General features: G+C 37.6%; 1 protein-coding gene and 2 long non-coding RNA genes across 4 annotated transcripts; 1 reads left to right on the top strand and 2 right to left on the bottom strand.

Annotated features, from left to right (window-relative positions):
• Window positions 1-918: 918 nt before the first annotated feature.
• Window positions 919-1,489, top strand: LOC134291713 (uncharacterized). Its single transcript, XR_009999249.1, has 2 exons — window positions 919-1,066; window positions 1,120-1,489. It is a non-coding gene; the product is annotated as an uncharacterized LOC134291713 (long non-coding RNA).
• Window positions 1,490-4,141: 2,652 nt separating this feature from the next.
• Window positions 4,142-7,357, bottom strand: LOC109621895 (uncharacterized). Its single transcript, XR_009999250.1, has 3 exons — window positions 7,189-7,357; window positions 6,310-7,129; window positions 4,142-4,633 (listed from the first exon to the last, which is right to left on the bottom strand). It is a non-coding gene; the product is annotated as an uncharacterized LOC109621895 (long non-coding RNA).
• A 481-nt stretch (window positions 7,358-7,838) lies between these two features.
• On the bottom strand, window positions 7,839-18,408 carry LOC109428976 (cytochrome P450 6g2-like). Of its 2 annotated transcripts, XM_062855302.1 has the most exons (6): window positions 17,788-18,408; window positions 10,764-10,911; window positions 8,884-9,304; window positions 8,579-8,685; window positions 8,240-8,515; window positions 7,839-8,175 (listed from the first exon to the last, which is right to left on the bottom strand). In XM_062855302.1, the coding sequence occupies exons 1-6, from the start codon at window positions 18,126-18,128 to the stop codon at window positions 7,891-7,893; spliced, it is 1,578 nt and encodes a 525-aa protein (XP_062711286.1). In that variant the 5' UTR covers window positions 18,129-18,408; the 3' UTR covers window positions 7,839-7,890. The 2 variants fall into 2 exon arrangements, with proteins under 2 accessions (XP_062711286.1, XP_062711285.1); XM_062855301.1 differs by lacking the exons at window positions 7,839-8,175; window positions 10,764-10,911; window positions 17,788-18,408 and adding an exon at window positions 9,399-10,047 and having other exon boundaries at window positions 8,202-8,515.
• Window positions 18,409-23,045: the final 4,637 nt, after the last annotated feature.

The following is a 23,045-nucleotide window of genomic DNA, read 5'->3' on the forward strand; positions in this document are numbered from 1 at the left end:
TTACCTACGTTCCACTAGAATCCGCATAAGAGGAAGCGCTGAAGCCCAACAGTTTTTCGTTGAGCAACTCGTCTGATACCAATGGACTACCTGCATCGGTTTCCGACACTTTCCACCGCGAGAGGCGCTTCAAGCATAGTTTAGCTCTATTGGAAACTAAGGGAAACTATTGGATGTTCCTACAAATTCCAACAGATGGCGACTCTATAGCGCAAACAACTTTACCGTGGTTGTACCGAGTTAAGGTTAAATAAAGTTTATGAAATTTGGCTTCTGATTGAACTTTGTATAGAAATTTTTAAACATCTTTAGCGCATTGTTTTTAATTCTTAGTATTTTTCTTATAAAACAAATTACATACAATTGTTTTTGGTAAAAAATAGTATTAAAACTGATTAAATTATTCATTTTGAGCGCGAATAGTACCGTACTAGGCGCAGTACGGTAAAACTGCTGCAGCAAAAATTTGACAGATCATTTGTTTGGGCCAACCAGCTGCGATGCGGCCATGTTTTTGAAGTCATCATCTGTTTCTGGTCAAACATTTGATTTAGGCGCAGTTTACGAGTGATATTTTTTCTTTAACAAAAAAAGTTCTTTACATCCCCAATTGCGGCCTAATTTGAACACGTTTTTATTTATTGTAACATATTTCAGCTAAGAGAATTAGATTTTTTCATAATTTCTCTAGTATTTTCGAAAATTTTCTTTTTTGTTGTGGAAAATATTACGCGCTTTTCAAGTGTTGGTCCAGAAAAGTTTACTGTTTACAAATTTTGCTGTCAAAATGGGGTTCAACGCACAATGGGGGTCAGAGATGTTGGCTCGCTTTTTTACTGTGGGGTAGTATTTGGATGACAAGTGGCTGGTTTGGGCCAATCAGAGTCGAGATCGCAGCACAGCAGCCAAACAAACAAATGTAAATAATGTAGTGTAATTAGAAAGAAATTATCGTGATTTTCCCAGGGATTTTGCCGATTTTCAGTAGGAGATTAAAATATTTACCGAAACGGAAGCGCTCTGCTTGTAGGGTGCAGCGATACGCCTGAGCCATGCAAGCTAGAAGGTAAGTTTTTCGTAAGGAAGTGTGTAATTGTGTAAAAAAAACTCTATTTTTAGGCATATGCACTCGTCTGCGCAGGAACCGATCAACTCTTGGAGGAAATCCTTCGGTTCCGTGAGAGGTACTCGAGAAGGAACACAGCATCAAGCGTAATATCGAGGATCGTGAAGGAAAAATCAATACCCTGTAAGAAGGAGCTGAAGCGACGACGAAACGAGTGCAGAGCGTTGGAGGGTGTCCGCGTGTCCGGGCACAGCAAATTCCTTCCCTGACGACATTGGGCAATCACAGGTCTACGCGAGCTAATGAATCCACGATGAAGAAAAACTGACGGAAGCATCCCACGTACACAATTTGGTCAATTGACAGCTGGAATCGTAACTACAGGAAATGATTCGTGCAACAAAACGGTGATCTAAAATATTTTGTGTTGAAAAAAATCAAGTAAAATACGATGTAAGCTGGGACTCATGTCGCTTCAAATAAAACTTTATATGATAAATTGTGCTTGGTTCGAAAACTGATACGTCCGTACACAAATAGGTATGAGGGTGATTGCAATACCTACATTCTCAAACAAAATACTGGAGAAGATGTGCAAAGCATTACCTTGAAGGTTTGAGAGGACATGATGGGCAAAATGAAAAAATGGCACCGGTATTAAAGGACGGTGAAAGTGATTCGCATTTGATTAACCCACAACTTTTTCACCGTGGATTCAGAATGTGTCACCGTGATGTGACACTCACAATGAGGGCCGATGTACAAGTTTAACTTCGAATTTCACAAAGTTACTAAATAATATTTGCCTAGCTTCACCTTGCTGTTTTGGGAAGACATGGTGACCCTATACAAGTACAAATTACTAAAGAAAATTTGCTTCATCTTGGTGTTCTAGGAGGAGATAATGCACACCTGAAAGCGAGCCTGAAAGTATCCATAATATAGCTAAATCAACTAATCAATAATGCACCTATTCAACCACAAATTTTACCAAATTAGTACAGAAGTTGTTTGTGATTAAACACAAGAAGTTTAAGGAGAAATAATATGCTTCACCTCGCAACTTTAGAGAACTTGGTGAACCAGTTTAACCCTTTATAAGGCCGAGAAAACTAGAAGAGTTATCATCGCATACTATTATGCAAATGATTATATACATGATTACATATACAAATCAATTTTTGTTTAAAAGAAACTCTCAAAAATCTAGGTGGCAATATAGTTGCCACTGCCCGTTTAGGCCAGAAACGCTGGTGGCAATATAGTTGCCACTGCCCGTTAACCCCAAAAACGAGCTTTTGAGGTGGCAATATAGTTGCCACTGCCCGTTTAGGCCACCAGCGCTGGTGGCAATATTCTTGCCGCTGCCCGTTTAGGGTACTTTTCTTCTTTTGACTTCGACAAAAAGCCGGAAAAGAGATTTTAGAGTGGATTGGGGCTTAACCCATAATATAAACTGTGTAATTCAGCTCATGTCAACCCAGAATTTTATTATATCCTAAAATATTTACCAAATCTATAATTTTACAATAAGTTTGAGCTAATTTTCTTCACGCGGTCAAAATTAGCCATTTTTGAGACTACAAATGGCTCCTAAATTGTTGTTAAAGCTTTGTTTAGTACCAAAAAAATACCAGGCGTTGTTAGTAGTCCCAATTTTGCGTAAACCAAAAAAAAAGTTCGAAATAAATTGTTATAAAACAGAAAAAAAAATACAAACAGTAGGTGGCAATATAGTTGCCACTGCCTTATAAAGGGTTAAGTTATGTGTGATTAAATGCAAGAATCAATAATAAACTAATTTAAAGTTTTAGGAGCAGAGAAGGAATATGCGTTACCTCGCTACTTTAGAGAACTTGGTGAACCAGTTTTGGTTATTTGTAATCAAACGAAAGTATCACTTATTAACTAATTCAAAGATTTAGAAGAAAAGAATGAATATGCGTCACCTCGCAACCTTAGAGAACTTGGTGAACCAGTTTAAGAGATTTGAGATTAAATGCAAGAATCACTAATAAACTAATTTAAAGTTTTAGAAGAAAACGAAGAATATGCGTCACCTCGCAACTTTAGAGAACTTGGTGAACCAGTTTAAGAGATTTGTGATTAAATGCAAGAATCACTAATAAACTAATTTAATGTTTTAGAAGAAAACGAAGAATATGCGTCACCTCGCAACTTTAGAGAACTTGGTGAACCAGTTTAAGAGATTTGTGATTAAATGCAAGAATCGCTTATAAACTAATTTAAAGTTTTAGAAGAAAATATAGAATATGCGTCACCTCGCAACCTTAGAGAACTTGGTGAATCAGTTAAAGTGATTTGTGATTAAATGCAAGAATCGCTATTAAACTAATTTAAAGTTTTAGAAGAAAAGAAAGAATATGCGTCACCTCGCAACTTTAGAGAACTTGGTGAACCAGTTTAAGAGATTTGTGATTTAATGCAAGAATCGCTTATGAACTTATTTAAAGTTTTAGAAGAAAAGAAAGAATATGCGTCACCTCGCAACTTTAGAGAACTTGGTGAATCAGTTTAAGAGATTTGTTATTGAATGCAAGACTCACTAATAAACTAATTTAAAGTTAAAAAAAAAACACTTATAATCACTATTATCACGATCTCTACATTTTGTGATTAACCCTCTAATACCCAATCCCGCCTTTAGACAGGGTATAGTTTGAGCATTTTTATAATTTTTGTTTCGTAGTAAATCATTTTTTCTATTTTTTTGGCTGATATTTAGGACTGTTATGTATATCTCAAAATGGTTTTTGGTGTATTTTAAAACGTATTAACATTTTTTAAAAATCATTCAAAAATTGATGTTTTAGTCACCTTCTAGAAGTCATTGTTTATTTTGTATTGAATCGCTACAATTACCATATTTTAAATTTTTCCCAAATCATTCTATCCTTGTTTGATAGTTTAAGGGAATCGAATGCACTCTAAAATTATTTTCCTTAAAATTACACGGAAAATAAAATTTTCTGTAAAAAAAATAAAAATAATAATATTTCAACAATAATCATAAAATCTCAAAATGTTTTCATATCAAAAAATCCGTTCCCTAAATTAGCTTCCAGGGAAAATATAAAAGTGTGGGGATGTTCAAAAATAAAAATTAGAAAAATCAAAAACTGAAATTCACGAAATCGAGAATTAAAAAGAATCATCTTTCAAAACATGTTTAAATTGATTTTAGATGACGAAAAATGATGAAAATCTAAAATTTGGGTATTAGAGGGTTAAGTGTATGTTTAAAAATTAGTCATAGAATGCGCCACCTCACAGCTTTTAACTTTAAATTGAATTCAAGAATAACTTATGAAATATTCAAAAGCTTTATCTTTGGAGAATATGGTGAACCCACCCTCGGATTTTCGGACTTTTTATAGAGCCCCAACCCCCTAAGCATATTTTTATTACTTATAAACAAATATAACAATAAAATAAGGAATTTTGCGATATTGTTCAATATTATAGATGGCCAGGATGGGGATGTCCGTGATAATGTTTGTGGAATTGATAACCGGAGAGATAAATATTGAACAGCCATGACGAAGCCTGAAAGAAATAGAAAATAATAATAAATAAAACGAGAGCGAATACCGTACTTTCTAACGAGATTTTTTTTGCTAAATATAGTTCATATTAGTGGGCTCCGTGGCCGAGCGGTTAGCGTTAGCGTTAGCGTTTCAGTTGTTTAGGTGTCTCGTAAGCCTCGGAGTGTGGGTTCGATTCCCGCTCCACTCGGGGAAATTTTTCGTCAAACGGAAAATTCTGCACTGGGCCACTAGGTGTTATATGTGTTGTCCATTGTCGAATGTTAGTAATGTTGTCTGTAGAGGCCACAAGGTTGAAGACGGTGTAATTTTCTTTTATTTTATTCATACATACATTACATACATACATACATTAAGATTAAATTTTAACCAAGTAAACAACCAATGCCGTGGGTCCATCGCCAGCTTTTCAGGCGAATCCTTGACCTACATAATACATCTCCCAACCACCCACTCCGTAGTACTTATGGGAGTGCCACTGAGTCGGAGGCCTCTTATGTCGTTTTCGTTTTTGATTCAGTTCCAACCTGGGTTGGAACTGGATCAGATCACCCAGTTCCAACCCAGGTTCAAAAACGAATTCGACATTAGTTACGGTAAAGATGGGCGTGGCCGGGAATAATGACATTTGTGCTTTTGGTATTCTTGCATAATATTGTAGCAACTCCCCGGCCTTGTTCCGAAAAGCAATCCGCGCAAGATTAGCAAAAGGTACATGAATGTTAACTAACGCTAATGCTAATGCTAATCCCCTGGAGCAATCAATGAAGGTTTCTTGAAAGATCCCTAAAAGATCTCAGGAAGGCTTTCTGGAGAAAATCTAGTAGGAATTCCTGAAGGCTTCACTTAAGCAACTCCCATACCAATTCCTGAATGAATGCCTGCAGGAACTCTATTTGGAATTTCTGAAGAAACCCCTTAAGAGAAAACCTGAAAGAAACTGAATTATCTCAAGCACTCCCTGAAGGAATGTCTGAAGGAACTCCTAAAAAAACCTGAATAAAGTTCATTCAATGAACACTGGGAAACCACCTTGAAGGATTTTCTAGGCAAATCCCTGAAGGAACTCCAGGAAGGATTCCTAAAAGATCTCTGGAAGGATTCCTGGAGAACACCCTTCTGGATTAGAAAAATCCAGCAGAAGGGATTCTTGGAGGAATCCCTGAAACAATTGCTGAAGAAAACCCTGGAGGAATCCCTGAATGAACTGCTGAAAACTGAAAAACATGTTATTCAAAGAATGACCGTATTACCGTATTACCATGAAGAAAAATTCTAGACAGTAGCATGTTATTGGCCTGATGGCATTTTTTTTGTGATGATAATTTGAATAACATATTATTCAGATTGTAATGTTAGGTATTAAGAAAATCCCAATGACATTTCCGTCCGATATTGAATCAAATTGTCGAAAATCACGAATACATCGGAAGAAATTAACCCAATCTATATGGAAAAGGTACTCTCATCGATATGGGGATTAATCATTATTTTATGCTACGTAATCTTTCTCCCGAATTTGATTCCAATAGCTTCATTGCCAGTAAATTTTTGGTAATCGATTATTAACTGTTGAAGCCGAAAGACAAAAAAAAAATTAAACAGTTCGGATTCCACCCGTCGAGTCCGATTATTGCAGGTATGGGGAACGCAGCTTATCAATCTTAATTGACTTACCCCGACGTGCCTTACGGTCTCCGGTGAAGGAGGGTTTTATCAATCCAGTCCCCTCGTCTTCCGCTTGATCCGGGTGGATGGTGGGATCCGCGATAAAGTCGTACAAGGCCCTGGTTCAGCTAATATACTGCGGGATGGTATCGTAGATTCTGGAGCATTCCGGTTCACATCGGGGAGGCATCAACCGGGTGATACCCAACGTTAATAGTAATCCAGTCACGGGGCCGTACTAGGAGTACGTTTCGATTCCCTTGGTGCGCGGAGATGAAGTGTCTCGCGACCGGATGGAGACCAATGGTCAGCAGGAATCTCACCATGCGGTAAATCTTCCCATTCCAGCCGAAGATGCTCCAGGTGATTCATACTGCTTAAAGCTCATCGACATCGGTAGTCCCGGGAGATTGTAAAAGAACCGGTTCGCCATTAGCCTCGCATGCCCGAAGGCTAGATTGTGAGCGATGTTGTGATACGCCAGCTCCATCAGGTGAATGATAACACCGCCGAAAAAGTACACCACCGCGACCGGTCCAATATCACGAACAGCATCTCAAACTGTACCCCGTTTTATCCAAGCTCGTTAGCGAACTGCATCAATATAGCTATCATGGAACCGGCATCCCACTTAAACTACACTTTTGGGTACGGGAAAACAAAAATCCAGCTCTCTGGCTGCCGAATCGTCTTCGCTGGATACCGAATTCAGCAATGTTTACCAACACGAAGTGCGCAGCGACACAGCAGCGGTTTCTCTTCTACCGAAAACACAATATTTTCAGGCCGGCTCACGACGGCTGCTAGCTGACCGCTGCGGTAGAGACACCTGAAATGTTGAGTATTATGAAACAAACGTTTATTTATGTAATAAAATTAATTTCTTACCGCAAATCGCCAAAGATTTTGCTCCCGCGGTGCCGCTCCAAACAGCTCCAAACTTTTTTTTATTTTTTTTTTCAAAGCCATTGACAGATGGCTAAACATGAATCCATGTATATTCGGGATGCCATGTATAGGCAAACGAAGATCATCCAACGTAGAGGCAGAAGTTTTCGGTCGAAATAATGTATGGAGATTTGAACATTTTTCCAAATATTTCAAATATTTCGAAATTTATTTGGTATCGTTGATTGCTATCATTATGACTTACAACATGTACCAAATATTTTTTCCGATAAAATGTTTAATTAGTCAAAAAACTAATTTTTATTCATTTCTCCATACATTTTAAAATTGAAAAACTCCTGCTCACTAGCGCCATCTGTTGCAATTTTTGTCAAAGCTGGTAGTTCATTTTCTTCCATCGATATCCGTTCGACATTTCGAAGCAGCTAGAAACTGACTAGATTATTTCAGGAACCGGTGGCTAAAGGAATATCTTCCTGTTATGAGAAGATACAAATGATTCACTAGGGACGTGAAGAACTATGTAACAATTTTGTTTGATTAGATTAGATAATATACAGATATGGTGCTATTGCTATATTGGAAATTTCACCACAATCATGTTGAAGTCGTTGATTAAATAAAATTCAAATATTTATTTTCCAAAGGGAATTACGTTCACACACGTAACGCCTCGCACTATTAACACAACTCATCCCGCTCCAAATCGGCGTACAGACCTTCATTCGAGTGTAAAGTAAATGCGTTCTTCCGATAGGTCAGCAATTCCGGTGTAGACTCCGATCGGACGATCCTATACCGAGAGAGAAGCCTAACGATCGCAACTTTGATCTGGAGCGTTCCAAAATGTGACCCCAAGCAAGTTCGGGGTCCTACACCAAATGGCATGTAACTGCAAGGAAGAATGGAGTCGATGTTTTCCTTCGAGAACCTTTCCGGGTTGAAGCGTAGTGGATCCGGGAAGTACTGTAAGATTATGGATTAATTCTCAGATATTTCGTCAACCCAGATAGACAGACATCTACCATACCTTCGGATCCCGGTGTATGGCATAGATGGGCACAAGAACGGGCATCTTGTTCGGCACGACAAAGTCGTGGAACGGTTCCAGTTTGTACCCGGTGGCCCCTGCTGGCAGAGAACATTGGCGTTCGATGAACGGTAACACGGGATAGAGTCGGGCCGCTTCCGAGATGACCATGCCCAGATAGGGCATCTCGTTGACTAGGCATTCGTATGGAAGGTCCTGGCCGTGCTTTAGGATGCAGTTACGGATTTCCTCGCGCAGACGCTGCTGGATTTCGGGCTATGGCGGATTTTTAAAAAAGTGTTGAATCTTTGCTCTTTTATGAAAGTGTTGAAATCTTACATTTTTAGTCAGCTCATACAGTGTAAAAGATAATACTGAGGATGTGGTTTCGAAACTGGCCATGTAGAAGGTGGCAGCTTGTGCTACTAAGATATCACCCTTAAGCACTAAAAATGAGGCATTGTTAATGTTGATGTTCATACCATTGATCAGCAATTGGTTGTGTAGCTCTGGTCATAGATTAACACTCCAAGTATCGACAGTGTCAAGATGTGGCACATTCATTATATTTTATCATGACGCTACTTTCCGGTATAAAACTCCTGTTGGTGTTAATCTATGTAATTTCAGTTATTAATACTCACGAATTTTCTCCTCCACTCCAATCGTGGCATCGTTGTTCTTCAGCGCAATCATCGAGTCAATGAAATCCCCACGATTCTCGCCACTGGTCTCTCTCCTAGCAATTTCCTGCTCAATTATTGTTTTCAGAAACCGTTCCGTATCCCTCGGGAACAGTTTAAAACCCAGATAGGGCACCAGTTCCGGCATGAAGAAAAACGCCGCCATATTGAGCGCTCGTTTGGGCCCATACTCGAAAATTTTCCGTCCATAGTAGCGAAACTCGGACTCTTCGTCACTGAGGCATTTGGCTTGAATGCCGAAAAACGTACTGGCTATCACGTCCGTGGTAAACCGGGCACACAGTTCCTTGAATTCTGTTTCCCGAAGTTTCGATGGTTTCTGAGGGATTTCGTCCAAATGGGCTAGCATGTCTTTGCCGATCTGGAATAGGAAAGGAGACATTAGGTCAATATCACTGTAAAGTATGATTTCTCGGAATGAAATTTGGATTTCAACACCAAGCTCCAAATTCTACCTCATCGATCAGGGGAAACATTCTTCGTAGTTTAGACGAAGTCACGGACGGTGACAGGTATCCACGTAGATCTTTCCACAGCGGTTCCTTGATCATCATCAGGTTGTAGTACCCGAATCGATCACCTTCACTATCGGTGCACATTTGTCGGTTTATGAAATACCTCGAATCCCGAACCAACATCTGCTTGACCATGTCGGGATTCCGTACAACCAGTGCCTTCCGGAAAAATATGTTAACTCCAAAGAAATCCGCGTCGCGCGTTCGCACGTGACCGTAGATACGAGCCACATAGTCGAACATGGAGTGTATCTGTAGCGCAACGGAGCTAAAATTGCCAACGGCGGGAATCTCTAGGACGTACGGTACACCATGGTCGTTCCAGAAATTGTGCCGTTTCCAAACGAGATAGCAGCCGATGAGAGCGATTGCCGCCAGCAACGCCAAGGGAACCATTGGTGCACCCGAAACGTTCGAATAATACTGCGTGGTGTAAATATTATTGGGAAGAGCATGCGCGATTACCGCTGCGCGCACGCGGATACTCATGCTCGATGGCAGACAAATCATCGATTTTGGTTGGCAGCCTGTTCAATGCGGCCAAAGAATACACAGAACTGCTTGTAATTGGTTATGTAGTGGTCCATTACGGATAAATCGAGTCATATGAAGACGTAACCAACGGCTCATATAGCCGAAGAGGGGGTGCCAGACCATTATGAGGGTGATGAATTCGATCCCCAATCGGACCTGGAACTTTTCGTAATAGAAATTTCTTTGTCATAATCCTTCGGCATAGAGTTACTCCGTTCCTGCCACACAATCTACCAAAAGGAACTTCCTAGCTGTCTATAAAGAGGCTTAAATATGCTTACGAGCAGCATTAGGCTACATAATGCTTCGAAGAGCATCTTAAGCAATTTTTGGAATAGTTGTTGGAATAAACATGTCTTCCATTCTCGTGAAGCACTTCTCAGTTTTTATAACGCTTGCCTATGTTTAATTGTCTAGGAAGTCTTTTACCATCCTGATAAGGGATAATCAGTTCTATCTCTCTCTCTGTAAACTTACATAGGGGTCTATCCACAAATTACGTGGGCTTAGTACGTATAATTTTCTTGTGATTTTTTTTATTAACATCTTCCCTCAACCGTTTTACTTTTGCTTAGTTTCCTAATTAGATTCAGTTATACATACGTGACTCATAGACAACCCCTTGAAGAAGGTTAACGACTGTCGTACTGCACGTGGTATTTGCTGACGTATAAGTATAAGCGGTGTATTGTTTTGGCTGCAATTGATGATCCAGCGGATCTTCAAACTAAGAGTATTGAGTGTTATTATTACTAATACTAATGCACTCACCTGGTCGACGAGGCTATACATTCGTTTGATTTTGTTCAAACTTAGTGTCGGTGTCAAGTAGGCACGCAGCTGCTTCCAGTGGGGGTTCTTTATCATCAACAGGTTGTAATAACCGATTGCATCGTGTAATCTGTCGGTGCACATGTACCTGTAATTGTTAATATACGCGAAACCAATGATTTGATGATTACTTAAATTACTAGTCAAATTATTTTTAAGGATCAAGTTTTCATCATGATTTTAAATGTCTCTATGAAATACAACGCGTTTTAAGTGGTTTTATTCATTATAAACTATTTTATTAGTTCAGCATACAGCTGTTTTTTTATTTTGTCCCATACAGTTGGATTAGTTGAAATTCCTTCTAAGAATCCTCCAGGGATTTTTTTAGCAGTTGTATCAAATATTTCTTTATTTGGAATGTCTATTCCAAAGCACTATTGGCATGACTAATGAAGGACACACAGAAGGAATTCCTCACAAAACTGCTAAGAGATTCCTTAAAAAAAGTAGAGTAATTTGTCAAGGAAGCCCTGCAGTAATTAGACCAAAGTTTCATAAAATAATTCCATAAAACCAAATCCTAGTAGATTCTCATGTGGCACTACTGAAGGAAATCCAGAACGAACTTACACGAACGAACTTACAGAAGTTACACCTGGAGGAAGCCATGGAAATGTTTTTATGAATACATTGTTTTATGAAGAATCTCCGAAGGATTTGCTGGATGAAAACCCCAGAACCAATACCTTTAAGAAATCCTAGAAGAAACTGTTGGAGGAACCCCAGAACAAGTTCTTGGGAGAATCCTGCAAGAATTTCTTGGGGGATTCCGGAGGGATTTCTTGTATAAATCTCTGAATAAGCACTGTAATAAATCTCAGAAGAAACTGCTGGAGGAATCACGTAAACAATAATGAGTTCCTGGAGAAGTTACTGAAACAACTCCTGGATGAATCTTAGAAAGAATTCCGGACTCCTAAGGGAATCGCAGAAGGAGCTCTTCAAGGAATCTGTGATGAAAATTCTGGAGTAAACCTGGGATTCCTAAAGAACTTCTTTCAGTGATATCTCAAGAAGTTTCCTCTGGCATTCTCCTTTTTGAGAATTTCTTCGGGGGTTCCTTCCGAGATTCTTTCAAGAGCTCTTTCTGATATTATTCCACTAGTTTCTTCTGTGATCCCTCTAGCTAGAATCTCCTTCTGGGACTCTTCGAGGATTCCTTCAAAAATTCTGAAGGAATTTCACCAAGGTTTTCTTCTGAGATCATCCAGGAGTTCCTTCTGGGATCTCTTTGTAAGTTTTCTTCCAGGATTTTCTTCTGAGATTTCATCCGAGATTCCTCAAAGAATTTGTTCAAAAGCCCTATAGGACACTGCATTGTTTTGATTTGTATGGGATTTGTATGAGATTTTGACGATTCTTGGCCTTGTCTATATAAATAAAAATGAAATGGTGTTTGTATGTCACGAATAGACTCAGGAACGGGTGAACGGAATCAAGTAATTATTTCACTGTTGCATTCGTGCAGGGCTCCGACGTGTTCGTAGGAAAAAAATAATTGGCAAAATCGATCACCTCACGTGCGTCCGTCAAAAGGACCCCGTACTTATCCCTTCATATTTCGGCTCACGGCACAAGGCCCTTCCGGGATGCGTTGAGCTTTTGGTAGAACTTCCCTTGTTTCTTGGCAACTGCACTTCGCTTTTTCCATGAAGCGCTTTTTATCTCAAACGAGGTGGGTGTGCTCAGAAGGACTCTGAGAATACATGCGGACGCTGATGAAAAATCCGACTTCAAATTCATAAACAAGGGTTTTTTTCAGAAATTTCGTCAGGTTTTCATTCGGAAAATACCTTTTAGAATGCCTTCGAGGATTTCTCACAAGATATCTTCCGTATTTTTTTCACATCATTTTTCTTGATATTCCTTTTTGAATTCTTTTGGAGATTATTTTTGATTCGACCGGTATTTTTCATAAATTTAAATAATTCTTTTCGGGATTCGCCTTTGAGATTCTTCCAGGATTTCCTCCCGGTATTTCTACAGAAGCTCCGCCTGTGATTTCTTCAAGAAATTTTCGTGAGCTTTCTTCTAGAGTTTCTCTCACGACAGAAACGAGATATTTCCTAAAAGCTCCTGTCGGAATTCTTATGAAGGTTCTCCTGATATTTCTCTAAGAGTTTCTCCTGGCACTTCTTCTGGTGCACGAATGTTTCTCATATTTTTTTTATTCATCCTGAACTTTCTCCCTAAATCGGTAACATTTTGGCTTTTGGATTTTCTGCAGGAGCCATTGCTGACATTTGTCATGGAGTTCTTTCCGTGATTTCTTCCAGAGCTTTTTTCCGTTTTTTTCCTCGTAGTTATTTACAGGATGTTTTGCAGTGATCCTCCTGAAATTTTATATTTTTTAACAGATTCTCTCGGGACTATTCCCACAATCGGAAATCCGCTACCGAAAATTGTCCCGAGATTCTGGGTGCTTCATTTGGGACTTCTTCAATAGTTGCTCCCGTAGGTCTTACAGAGATTTTAAAGTAGTTTTTTTTTCTGAGTGTCCCCTGGGATAACTTTAGAGATTCTTAGTGAGAAACTCATTTAGAAATATCGGAAGAAATCCTTCTGAAATCTTTCGAGATACTTCGTGAAGACCTAGTAGAAAAATGTTAAGAGGAACTTCGGAAGAAATCCTGTGGAAAACTGGGACGCCTTGGTTAAATATATATTTAAAGAGAAACCCTGAAAACCTGCGCCCTCCTGCGAAGCCCTGGCGCTCCTGCGAGGAAACTGCAACAGAAATATGGGAAAACTCCCTGGAAGAACTTCTGCAAGAATCTATAATAAAAATCCCGAAAAACTTTTGGAAAGTTATCCTGGAAAACCATTAAGTGAAATTCCTGAAGGTACTTTGGATATCTGTTGGAAGGATCTCCGGGAATCAGCTCTAGAAGCATATCGGGAACACCTCTGGATGAAATTACGGGAACTCCAGCAGAACCCCCATAAAAACTCATGCATGATTTCAGGGAGGACCTCTGGTAGAAATCACAGGAACAGCTTCTAGACAACCCCAAAGAAACCGGAAAAACCTAAGAAGGCACTAGTTTCGAGAGCATTTTGATTTTGAGTGCAAAAAACTTTGATAAATTCAAGAAAGCAGGATGTATTGGGCAGATAACTAATTCGGAGCAGTCTAATAATGGTGTGCCTGAACGTTGACCAACCGTATCCTCTGGAGTTCCATTCCATTAACAACACCTATATCTCCTTGACACCTAGGCCTGAGAGGTCGAAGAACTTTCTACATCTTTCTTAAGTGAAGTTTGTGCGACTTGCTTAATGCTAATGTTTACTTTCCAGCATTCCATTAAAGCCCACCCATTTTCCAACTCCATATGTCTATGAAGTGGGCCAAGTTCTTGGACATATTCTGAGTAAATATGTATCTAATCAACATTTCCTCCCCATCCCCGCTGATCGTGAGGACCTGGCCAGGTGTCGAGAGTTCGTTAAATGAAAGGTTTGTCAAGTCCCAGGCAACTTTTCTGGCGCATTAAACGTCTCTATCGACAGCCACCCCAGGATGTGTGCGGTCGGCTATGCTAAAAAACTTTGATAAATTCAAGAAAGTTTTATATTTTCACTTAATGTTGAAACTAAAAGGCTATACAGACCAACATTCTTAGGCATTGCTTTAATTAGTGGAAATGGATAATATTAAAGGTTCACGTCTTGTTACAGTCATGTCACAGAATAATCTGAATCTCTTTATCAATCAATCTATTCTTCCCGAGCAGAAGGGAATAGCAACAGCATAATAAAATGTGTTATTTTGGAAAAATAACTGAGTAGCGGAAAGAGTTATTTTCATGTTATTTACATAACACATCCTGTTATAAACTTGTATGTCATAAGCGGCAAAATAACAAAAATTATAACAAAAAAAATGTTCCTGGAAGACCTGTGTAATAACATGTTTTGTTAGTTCCAATAACAACTTAATAATAGCGATTTTTTAAAATATTTCAATAACAAATTTTGATATGAATACGTTATTGATAACAATCCGAAAACAAAATTTGCTTTTTTTCTGATTCGGATAGGAACTCCTCCAAAGTCCCATATGCATTCAATGGGATATGCAACAATAGGATCTATTGTTAAATTTTTCATTCATAATTGGGACGCTATTGTTGTCGCAAACGGTTTATTATCGAAAACAGAGAGAAACAATAGTTTTCGTTTATTTTCCAAACAACTTACGATGAAAAACTACCGTCGTTTTGTCCCTCTTTATTAGGTGATTCATTGTTTATAAGATTTATTTACATTATTACCTCATTTATTGACACATTTATCCAAGTGAGTGAAATCAATAAAAATAAAATGTCTAAAAATAATCAATGGAGTTCTTGATGACTTTTTTTTTACATTTTTGTCGAAAATGTGTTGTTCGTCGTTGAATTCCACCAGTTGATCCAAAATGTTTCATAAAATGCCTAACACTCTATTACACTTTCTATTTTCGTATTTATATCTTACTGAAACTGGGACAAAAAAAACAGGTATACTTTTCAAAGTTCTTATAAAACAAAAAGGCTGATAAGTTGGCGGCACTGTCACAGTTAAAACGTAATGTCAGTAAGAAGAGGAACTGATGACAAAATAATATTTTCTCTTACAGTTCCTCACGGAATGCTGTGTACAACGAAAATCTCGAATGGTGTAGTTTTGATTGCAAAGCTAGTTATGTTGTAATATTAATGATCAAATATTTGTACAGTCTCAATGACACAATAATAACTGAACTTGTGCTACAACAAAACATGTTATTGAAATGTAATTTAAAGAAAATATACCAAGAGCACGATCATAACAAAATAAGATTGCCCAACAGAACATGTTATGGAACGGTGATGACTTAATAAGTTAATAATAACAAACCGAGATATAAAAACAGGTTTTGTGATTCCGTTGTTATTATTTTGATATTTTCCTCTGCTCGGATTAACACTGATTTTTAGAATGGCTGCTTGCTTAGCCGTTTAACGGAAGCGTTTGCCTCGCATTATCGAACGTAGATCTATGTACTACAAGAAAAACTCGCGACAAGAATTCTGTGAGAATCTGCGAAAGAATTTAAAGGATAGAATACAAGATCATGTATAGAATCCAGGGAAGAATTTTGAAAGAAATAGTCAGAGGAACTTCGGAACTAGTTTCGGAACAAAACTAGTGGATAGATTTCCAATTAAATTTCTAAACAAATGTCTAAAGGAATTCCTAATCGTTGAAAGAGTTCGTGAGAAGTATTCATCGGAATAGCCAAGGGTATCCAGTTATTCTCGTGGATAAGGTTTTGGATCGCCAATCCGGAGACGGTGAGTTCGATACCCGTTTAGGTCGGGAATAGTGTATGGCAGACAAAAAAGCCCTTCAACTAATAACTGTGGATGAGCTCAAAGAACACTAAGTTCAAAAGAGGCAGGCCAAGTTCTAGTGGGAACGTAGAGCCATAAAGAAGCCAAGATAATCGGCAACAACATTTTTTTTCTAAATGTTGATATGCTAGCGTAATTTCCAGTTTTTCGTAAGATTTTCATCGAAATCTCTACATTACTATATCACAGAGGGCCAAGTCCAGTTTGAAATCTGTGTAAGGAATTCAGCGGCCATGTGGTATTTTGAATATTTTATTATGATCCAAAAAGCCGTTTCTTGTTAAAAGAAATGTTGGAGAAAACACCCAAGTGATTCCTTGCAATTGGCCCAAAAGAACACTGGGATAAATCTATAATTATTCCCCACCCAATTTTCGTTTTACTTTCGAAGGAGTTTTGCAAACAAGTTTTTGGAAGAATTCATTGATTTGATGTAACACTAGTTTACAAAATAAAACGAAAGTCGTGAACTTCTATTAATGGGCTGAAAACCTCGTTAATAAAGATAATAATAATAACACTCATTAACGACCAACATTTTTGATGCATAATTATGTGCTGATATCAAGATCGAGCTTCAAAAAAATTTAAGTACCTAGAGCAGTTTGTGAATTTTTCCTAATAATCGAACTCTACAGTTTTCAAAAATATGGAATTTACTAAAAATAAATATCTTGCGTTGCGAGCAACCAATTTTCAGTTTATTTTGAATAAAAAGAAAGCTGAATATAATATGTTTCGATCATCTGAACATATTTTTTGCATCAAATTAGTGGGATTCGAGATATTGATGATTATATAAGCCAATCTCCCTAAAATCCTGATAAGCCAATCCCTAAAACTTCGCTCTACTGTTATTTTTTTCCATCCCGTTTTCGAACTCAGGGCATGATTCTACACTAAAAATGATCATCAGCTTACCGAGTTCAAAAATGCTGTAAACTAGTAATTATACGATTATATTCTGAAAACAGTTGGCTTCTTTAACGGTGTCGAGATAATTCGATATTCTGAATCTGCATGTCAAACTGAGTCGAAATCCAAATTTTCATAAATTTTGGAGCCCGGGAACCTATTTAGAAATCAGTTTGAAGTTTGTATGGGAGCGATTTGTCGAATCACCCCTCGTCGTATTTTGTACTGGGCGGAGCTGTCAAACAGTTGCCCAGCTGTCAAAAGGTGATTTCAAAAAATTGCTTTGAAATTGATTTTAGGTACCAAAATAAGGTTCTAAAAATCTGAAAAAAATCATAGTGGCTCAGAAAAAGGTGCTCTTTCGTATAAAATCAAAAAATCAATATATTTTTTCAAATTTAAAAACCCAATTGCATCAGTTCGTTGTTATCATAAAAAAGAGATGATGATGACTATATATCGTGGAGCTACAATGGGCTTTAACTTTGATTCTAATGCTCCAATCTTGACTTTTGGAATGTGTATTGACTAGCTAGTATACTTTCAGATTATGTAATAAAAAAGTTCTGTAACACCTTAAGCTAATGTTTGCTTAAGAGTGGTTTGTTCTACTCTTGTACAGCAATTTTCTAGGTTTAGTGCTTACCTGGAAACTATAGCCTTACCGATTACTAAAGTACGCCGCGTCTTTGATGAGAACCTGCTTGACGAGCTCTGGATCTCGTATTACCAGCGCAGGCTGCATCATAATGCTCACTCCGAACAGCTTTGCGCCGACGACCTTGGGATTTTGGTAAAGAGCATCCATCAGCTCGAAGGTGCTCTTCCGAAACAGAAACGCATCTAGGAAGTTTCCCACCAGGGGCCTCCCCTCGACGAACGGCACACTGAAGAACTGCCAGTATCGAGTTCCTGACGTTGACACGAACCAGACAGCGAATCCAGCCAAACAAACAAGCACTAGCGTGAGATAACCGGTCAGTGCGTCAGAATTTACGTAAATCATTGCACTTGGGCTGTGAAACCTAATACACTTTGTGTGTGATCTACAGTTCAGTTGTTAGATTGCGCGATGAGGATGCTGCAACTTCTCCCGAGATGGAAAACCGTATCTCACACCTAACCGAACACTGCACTGACTGTTGTAACCGAAGATTTTGATAGACAGTTCAAGTCCACGAAACTACACGCTTGGTAAGTTGAAATTGAAATGCACACTCGGACATTGCGAATCACACGGCTGGTCGTTTGCAGCCCTCGATATGCCCTGGAAATGAACTTCTAAGGATTCATTCATGGCTTGCGAGTAGAATATAGAAGTGTGAACGTGAAGTGGAGACGCTAACTGTGCCGGTCGGTAGACATTGTTTTCCGACAACGTGTGTTGTAATCGCGTTAGCTATAGTGAGTGGTTAATTACCAACCACTGATGATTGTAAGATTGTGGTATTGAACGACATGAAAATGACTCTCAAGCGACGTAGAGTATATATCATGTGTCGCAAGCTAACATTTATGCATACGCGCTACGAAGTGATATTTTTAACTGTTTTTACCCTTCTTACACCCATAAGAAGGGTATAAATATCGCTCGAAAAACCGACTTTCGATCCGAGGCCCGGAGGGCCGAGTCTCATATACCAATGAACTCAGCTCGACGAACTGAGCAAATGTCTGTATGTGTGTGTGTGTATGTGTGTATGTGTGTATGTGTGTGTGTGTGTATGTGCGTTACAAAAAAAAGTCACGCACGTTTCTCAGCCGTCTGTCAACCGATTTGAGTTCTCTTGGAAGCAAATGAAAGCTACTACATCCTAGTAGAACGCTATTGAATTTTTTTTCGATTGGACGTTTGGTTACCGAGATATCTCTCGAAGAGTACTTATGAGTCATACTTCTAAACTTTTTAAGATTTTTGACCAAGTGTATCATAATAAATATTTCGACCGTTTGTCAATCGATTTGGGTTATCTTGGCACCAAATGAAAGCTACATCACCCTAGTAGATCGCCCAGAAATTTTATTTAGATTGGACATTTGGTTACAGAGATATCTTTCGAAGAGTACTTCGGATTTATACAACTAAACCTTTTGAGATTTTTGACCAAAAGTATCATAATAAATATCTTAGCCGTCTGTCAACCGATTTCGGTTATCCTGGCACCAAATAAAAGCTACAACATTCTAGTAGAGCCCTATACAATTTCATTAGGATTGGACGTTTGGTTACCGAGATATCTTTCAAAGAGTACTTGGGAGTAATACAGGTTAACTCTTTGAGAGATTTTTAGCCAAGGGTACCATAATAAATATCTCAGCCGTCTGTCAACCGTTTTGGGTTCTCTAAGCCCCAAATGAAAGCTACAATATGCTTGTATAAGGCCCTGCAATTTTATTTCGATTCGGCATTTGATTACTGAGATATCTTACGAAGAGTATTTCAATAAATTCTTTTTACCCTTCTTACACCCATAATTACCCTTCTTACACCCATAAGAAGGGTATAAATATCGCTCGAAAAACCGACTTTCGATCCGAGGCTCGGAGGGCCGAGTCTCATATACCAATGAACTCAGCTCGACGAACTGAGCAAATGTCTGTATGTGTGTGTGTGTGTATGTGTGTATGTGTGTATGTGTGTGTGTGTGTATGTGCGTTACAAAAAAAAGTCACGCACGTTTCTCAGCCGTCTGTCAACCGATTTGAGTTCTCTTGGAAGCAAATGAAAGCTACTACATCCTAGTAGAACGCTATTGATTTTTTTTTCAATTGGACGTTTGGTTACCGAGATATCTCTCGAAGAGTACTTATGAGTCATACATATAAACTTTTTGAGATTTTCGACCAAGTGTATCATAATAAATATTTCGGCCGTTTGTCAGTCGATTTGGGTTCTCTTAGCACCAAATGAAAGCTACAACATCTTAGTAGATCGCCCAGAAATTTTATTTCGATTGGACATTTGATTACAGAGATATCTTTCGAAGAGTACTTAGGAGTTATACAATTAAACTTTTTGAGATTTTTAACAAAATGCATCATATTAAACATCTCAGTCGTCTTTCAACCGATTTGGGTTCTCTTGGCACCAAATGAAAGCCACAACATCCTAGTAGATTGCCCAGAAATTTTATTTCGATTGGACATTTGTTTATCGAGATATCTTTCAAAGAGTACTTAGGATTTATACAACTAAACTTTTTGAGATTTTTGCCAAGTGCATCATAATAAATATCTCAGCCGTCTGTAAACCGATTTCGGTTCTCCTAGCACCAAATGAAAGCTACAATATCCTAGTAGAACCCTATACAATTTCATTAAGATTGGACATTTGGTTACTGAAATATCTTTCAAAGAGTACTTGAGAGTAATACAGGTTAACTTTTTGAGAGATTTTTGAGAAAGTGTATCATAATAAATATCTCAACCATCTGTCAACCTATTTGGGTTCTCTAAGCACCAAATGAAAGCTACAATATTCTTGTAAAAGGTTCTGAAATTTTATTTATCATTATATTCGCTTGTTATCTTGCATTAGATTTTGACCAGTCTAAGGTAAATTATTTTTCAATAAATAATGCTGATCTCATGTAAAGTGTATCGGAGGCGAATGACTTTTTGTTGAAACCTCTTTAATAAATAAATAAATAATAATAATAATAATAATAATATAAAGTGTATACTAGCAGGTTATTATTTTCAATAAAATTATAAATAACAAATTACAAATAAACAGGAATTCTTTGAAAACTAACAATTTGTTAAATGAAAGCTTTGAATTTATATACTGTGGGTAAGTGCAAGAACCGGACAGCCAAATTAACTAGCTAATGCCAAAACTGATTTACATAGTAGATATATCATTTTTGTCCTTTTTGCACCATAACTATGAATACCAAGTAGTTCGGAGCTAATTTATTCGACTGATTAAGAGATATTAGACAAAGTGTATCTCGCTGATTTTCTTATCCATTTGTTGAATATGGAAGCTATTATTTTTAAACATTCCATACAAGATTCTAGGAGGTGTCTGGCATTTCTGGTAGTTAAGTCCATGGTCTGATGCTATTTTGGAAACCAAAACACTAGATGCCAAATCCACAATATTTTCTAGAACTTTTGGTCAATCAATCAAAATAAATTTGTTAAATACGAATAATACAACAATATTTTTAATAAGTGTAAGAAGGGTTCTGTTCACCATAGGTGGATTAAATCGGGTTTTTTTTTATAACAATTGATCATTAACCGTAAACTAAAGAGATTATAAACACACATTTCTTAAATTGTGGGTCTCACGTACAATCTCTTAGAAATCAATTGATCAAAAAAGTTATTTGGGATACACTGCTTAGTGATGATTTCCAGTTACGCTTGTTGATGTGACTACTAAATCTCGGTCCCTTTTTTGTAACTTGGTTTAAAAGTCACTATTTTCATCTTGGTCATTTTTGATCGTTTTTTTGTCAAACCAAATCAAATACGTTTTGATAAGATAATTACTATTATTATTATTATTTTTTGTAATGGGAATCAATCATTACTCTTAAAGACAGGAAAATGTATGTTGTAATGATTTGTACGATAATTTTTGAATTTATTTTTCACGATATTATCATAGGATATCCTAATTAAAGTTCTGAAACAATGATCGATTTCTACCTGTTCAGTATATTTTTAGTAGTAGTACATTATTAGTTGATTAGTATGTTAAATAATTTAAAATGGTCAAATTTGAAAATAAACATTTAAATTTTTAAAGAAATCTGAGGACATTTTGGAGTGATTTTTTTTTTCAAAGTAGTTTTGAGGCCAAACTTAATATAAATTTATGGCAAAACTGGTGAAGAAATGTATGGAAGAATTCCTGACGCTACTTTGAAAAGTACATATTGGAGGAAAATCTTTGAAGGTATCCAAAATGATTTTTTTTTCTAGAAACCATGAAAGAATTAAAAGTTCCAATTTTTGTGGAAATTTATAATAAAATCAAATAAATTGCACCAGAAATTTGAGAAAGACAATATTCGAAGAGTCTCGAAAACAAACTTGGGATGAGCTCTTGCAGCAATCCTTTACAAAACCATAATAAATCCTTACGCCAAGTTTTGTAAGTTTTGCAGAGTTCGTAGTGATAAACTTGGAGGGATTTCTTCAGTTCATCCTCCGAGGATATCCTCAAGTATTCTTTACAAGAATTGTTGATTTAATTTTTGGATAATACTCGCACTAATTCCTTTAGGAATGCATGAAAGAAATCCTCGATGACCCCTCGGTGTAATACTTACCGAAATCCATAATGAAACAAATTTTTTGGAGGATCCTTCATAGCAAACCATGAACGCATTTTAAGAAAGATTAACGTTTAGAGCAATTCTCTATAACTTTTGGTGGATTTTTGCTAAGTAAACATCGTAGCGCGGTCTCTGTAATAATTTATTTGGGAAGAAATCTTCAGAGAAATCTATATAAATAAAAATGGAATGGTGTTTGTATGTCACGAATAGGCTCGGGAACGGGTCAACGGACATGCTTCATTATTTTACTGTTGCATTCGTGCAGGGCTGCGACGTGTTCGTACGAAAAAATAATTGTGAAAATCGACTTCGAACGCACCGAAAACGAGAAAGTTTGAAATTCCATTTTACGGGGCATTTTTAAACAGCTCCATGTCAAAAAACACAGTAGGCACACAGAACGACGTTTGCCGGGACAGCTAGTTCCTAATAAATATGGAAGAAATTTGAAGAGGAATACGTGAAAGAATTTATGTAGGAATCCACGAAATATTTTTTCAGAAGAACTTATTTGGCCATCTATTTTATGAGGATTTTATTGAATGTTCCTCCGAGGAACGTTTGAAGAAGTGCAATCCAGATCATCAAAACAGTGCCTGGAAAAAACATAGGAAAAACTTTTGGAG

The sequence above is a fragment of the Aedes albopictus genome, chromosome 3, assembly GCF_035046485.1.
Source record: "Aedes albopictus strain Foshan chromosome 3, AalbF5, whole genome shotgun sequence".
In the NCBI taxonomy this organism is placed as follows: Eukaryota; Metazoa; Arthropoda; class Insecta; order Diptera; family Culicidae; genus Aedes; species Aedes albopictus.

Bases quoted from the DNA above. Each gene is read 5' to 3' on its own strand.
- LOC109428976 (XM_062855302.1), bottom strand. From the start codon at position 18,128: ATGATTTACGTAAATTCTGACGCACTGACCGGTTATCTCACGCTAGTG. The intron at 9,305-10,763 runs GTGAGTGCATTA...TTCCTATTCCAG, and splicing joins TGTATAGCCTCGTCGACCAG to ATCGGCAAAGACATGCTAGC. The intron at 8,516-8,578 runs GTAAGATTTCAA...AATCCGCCATAG, and splicing joins TGTATGAGCTGACTAAAAAT to CCCGAAATCCAGCAGCGTCT.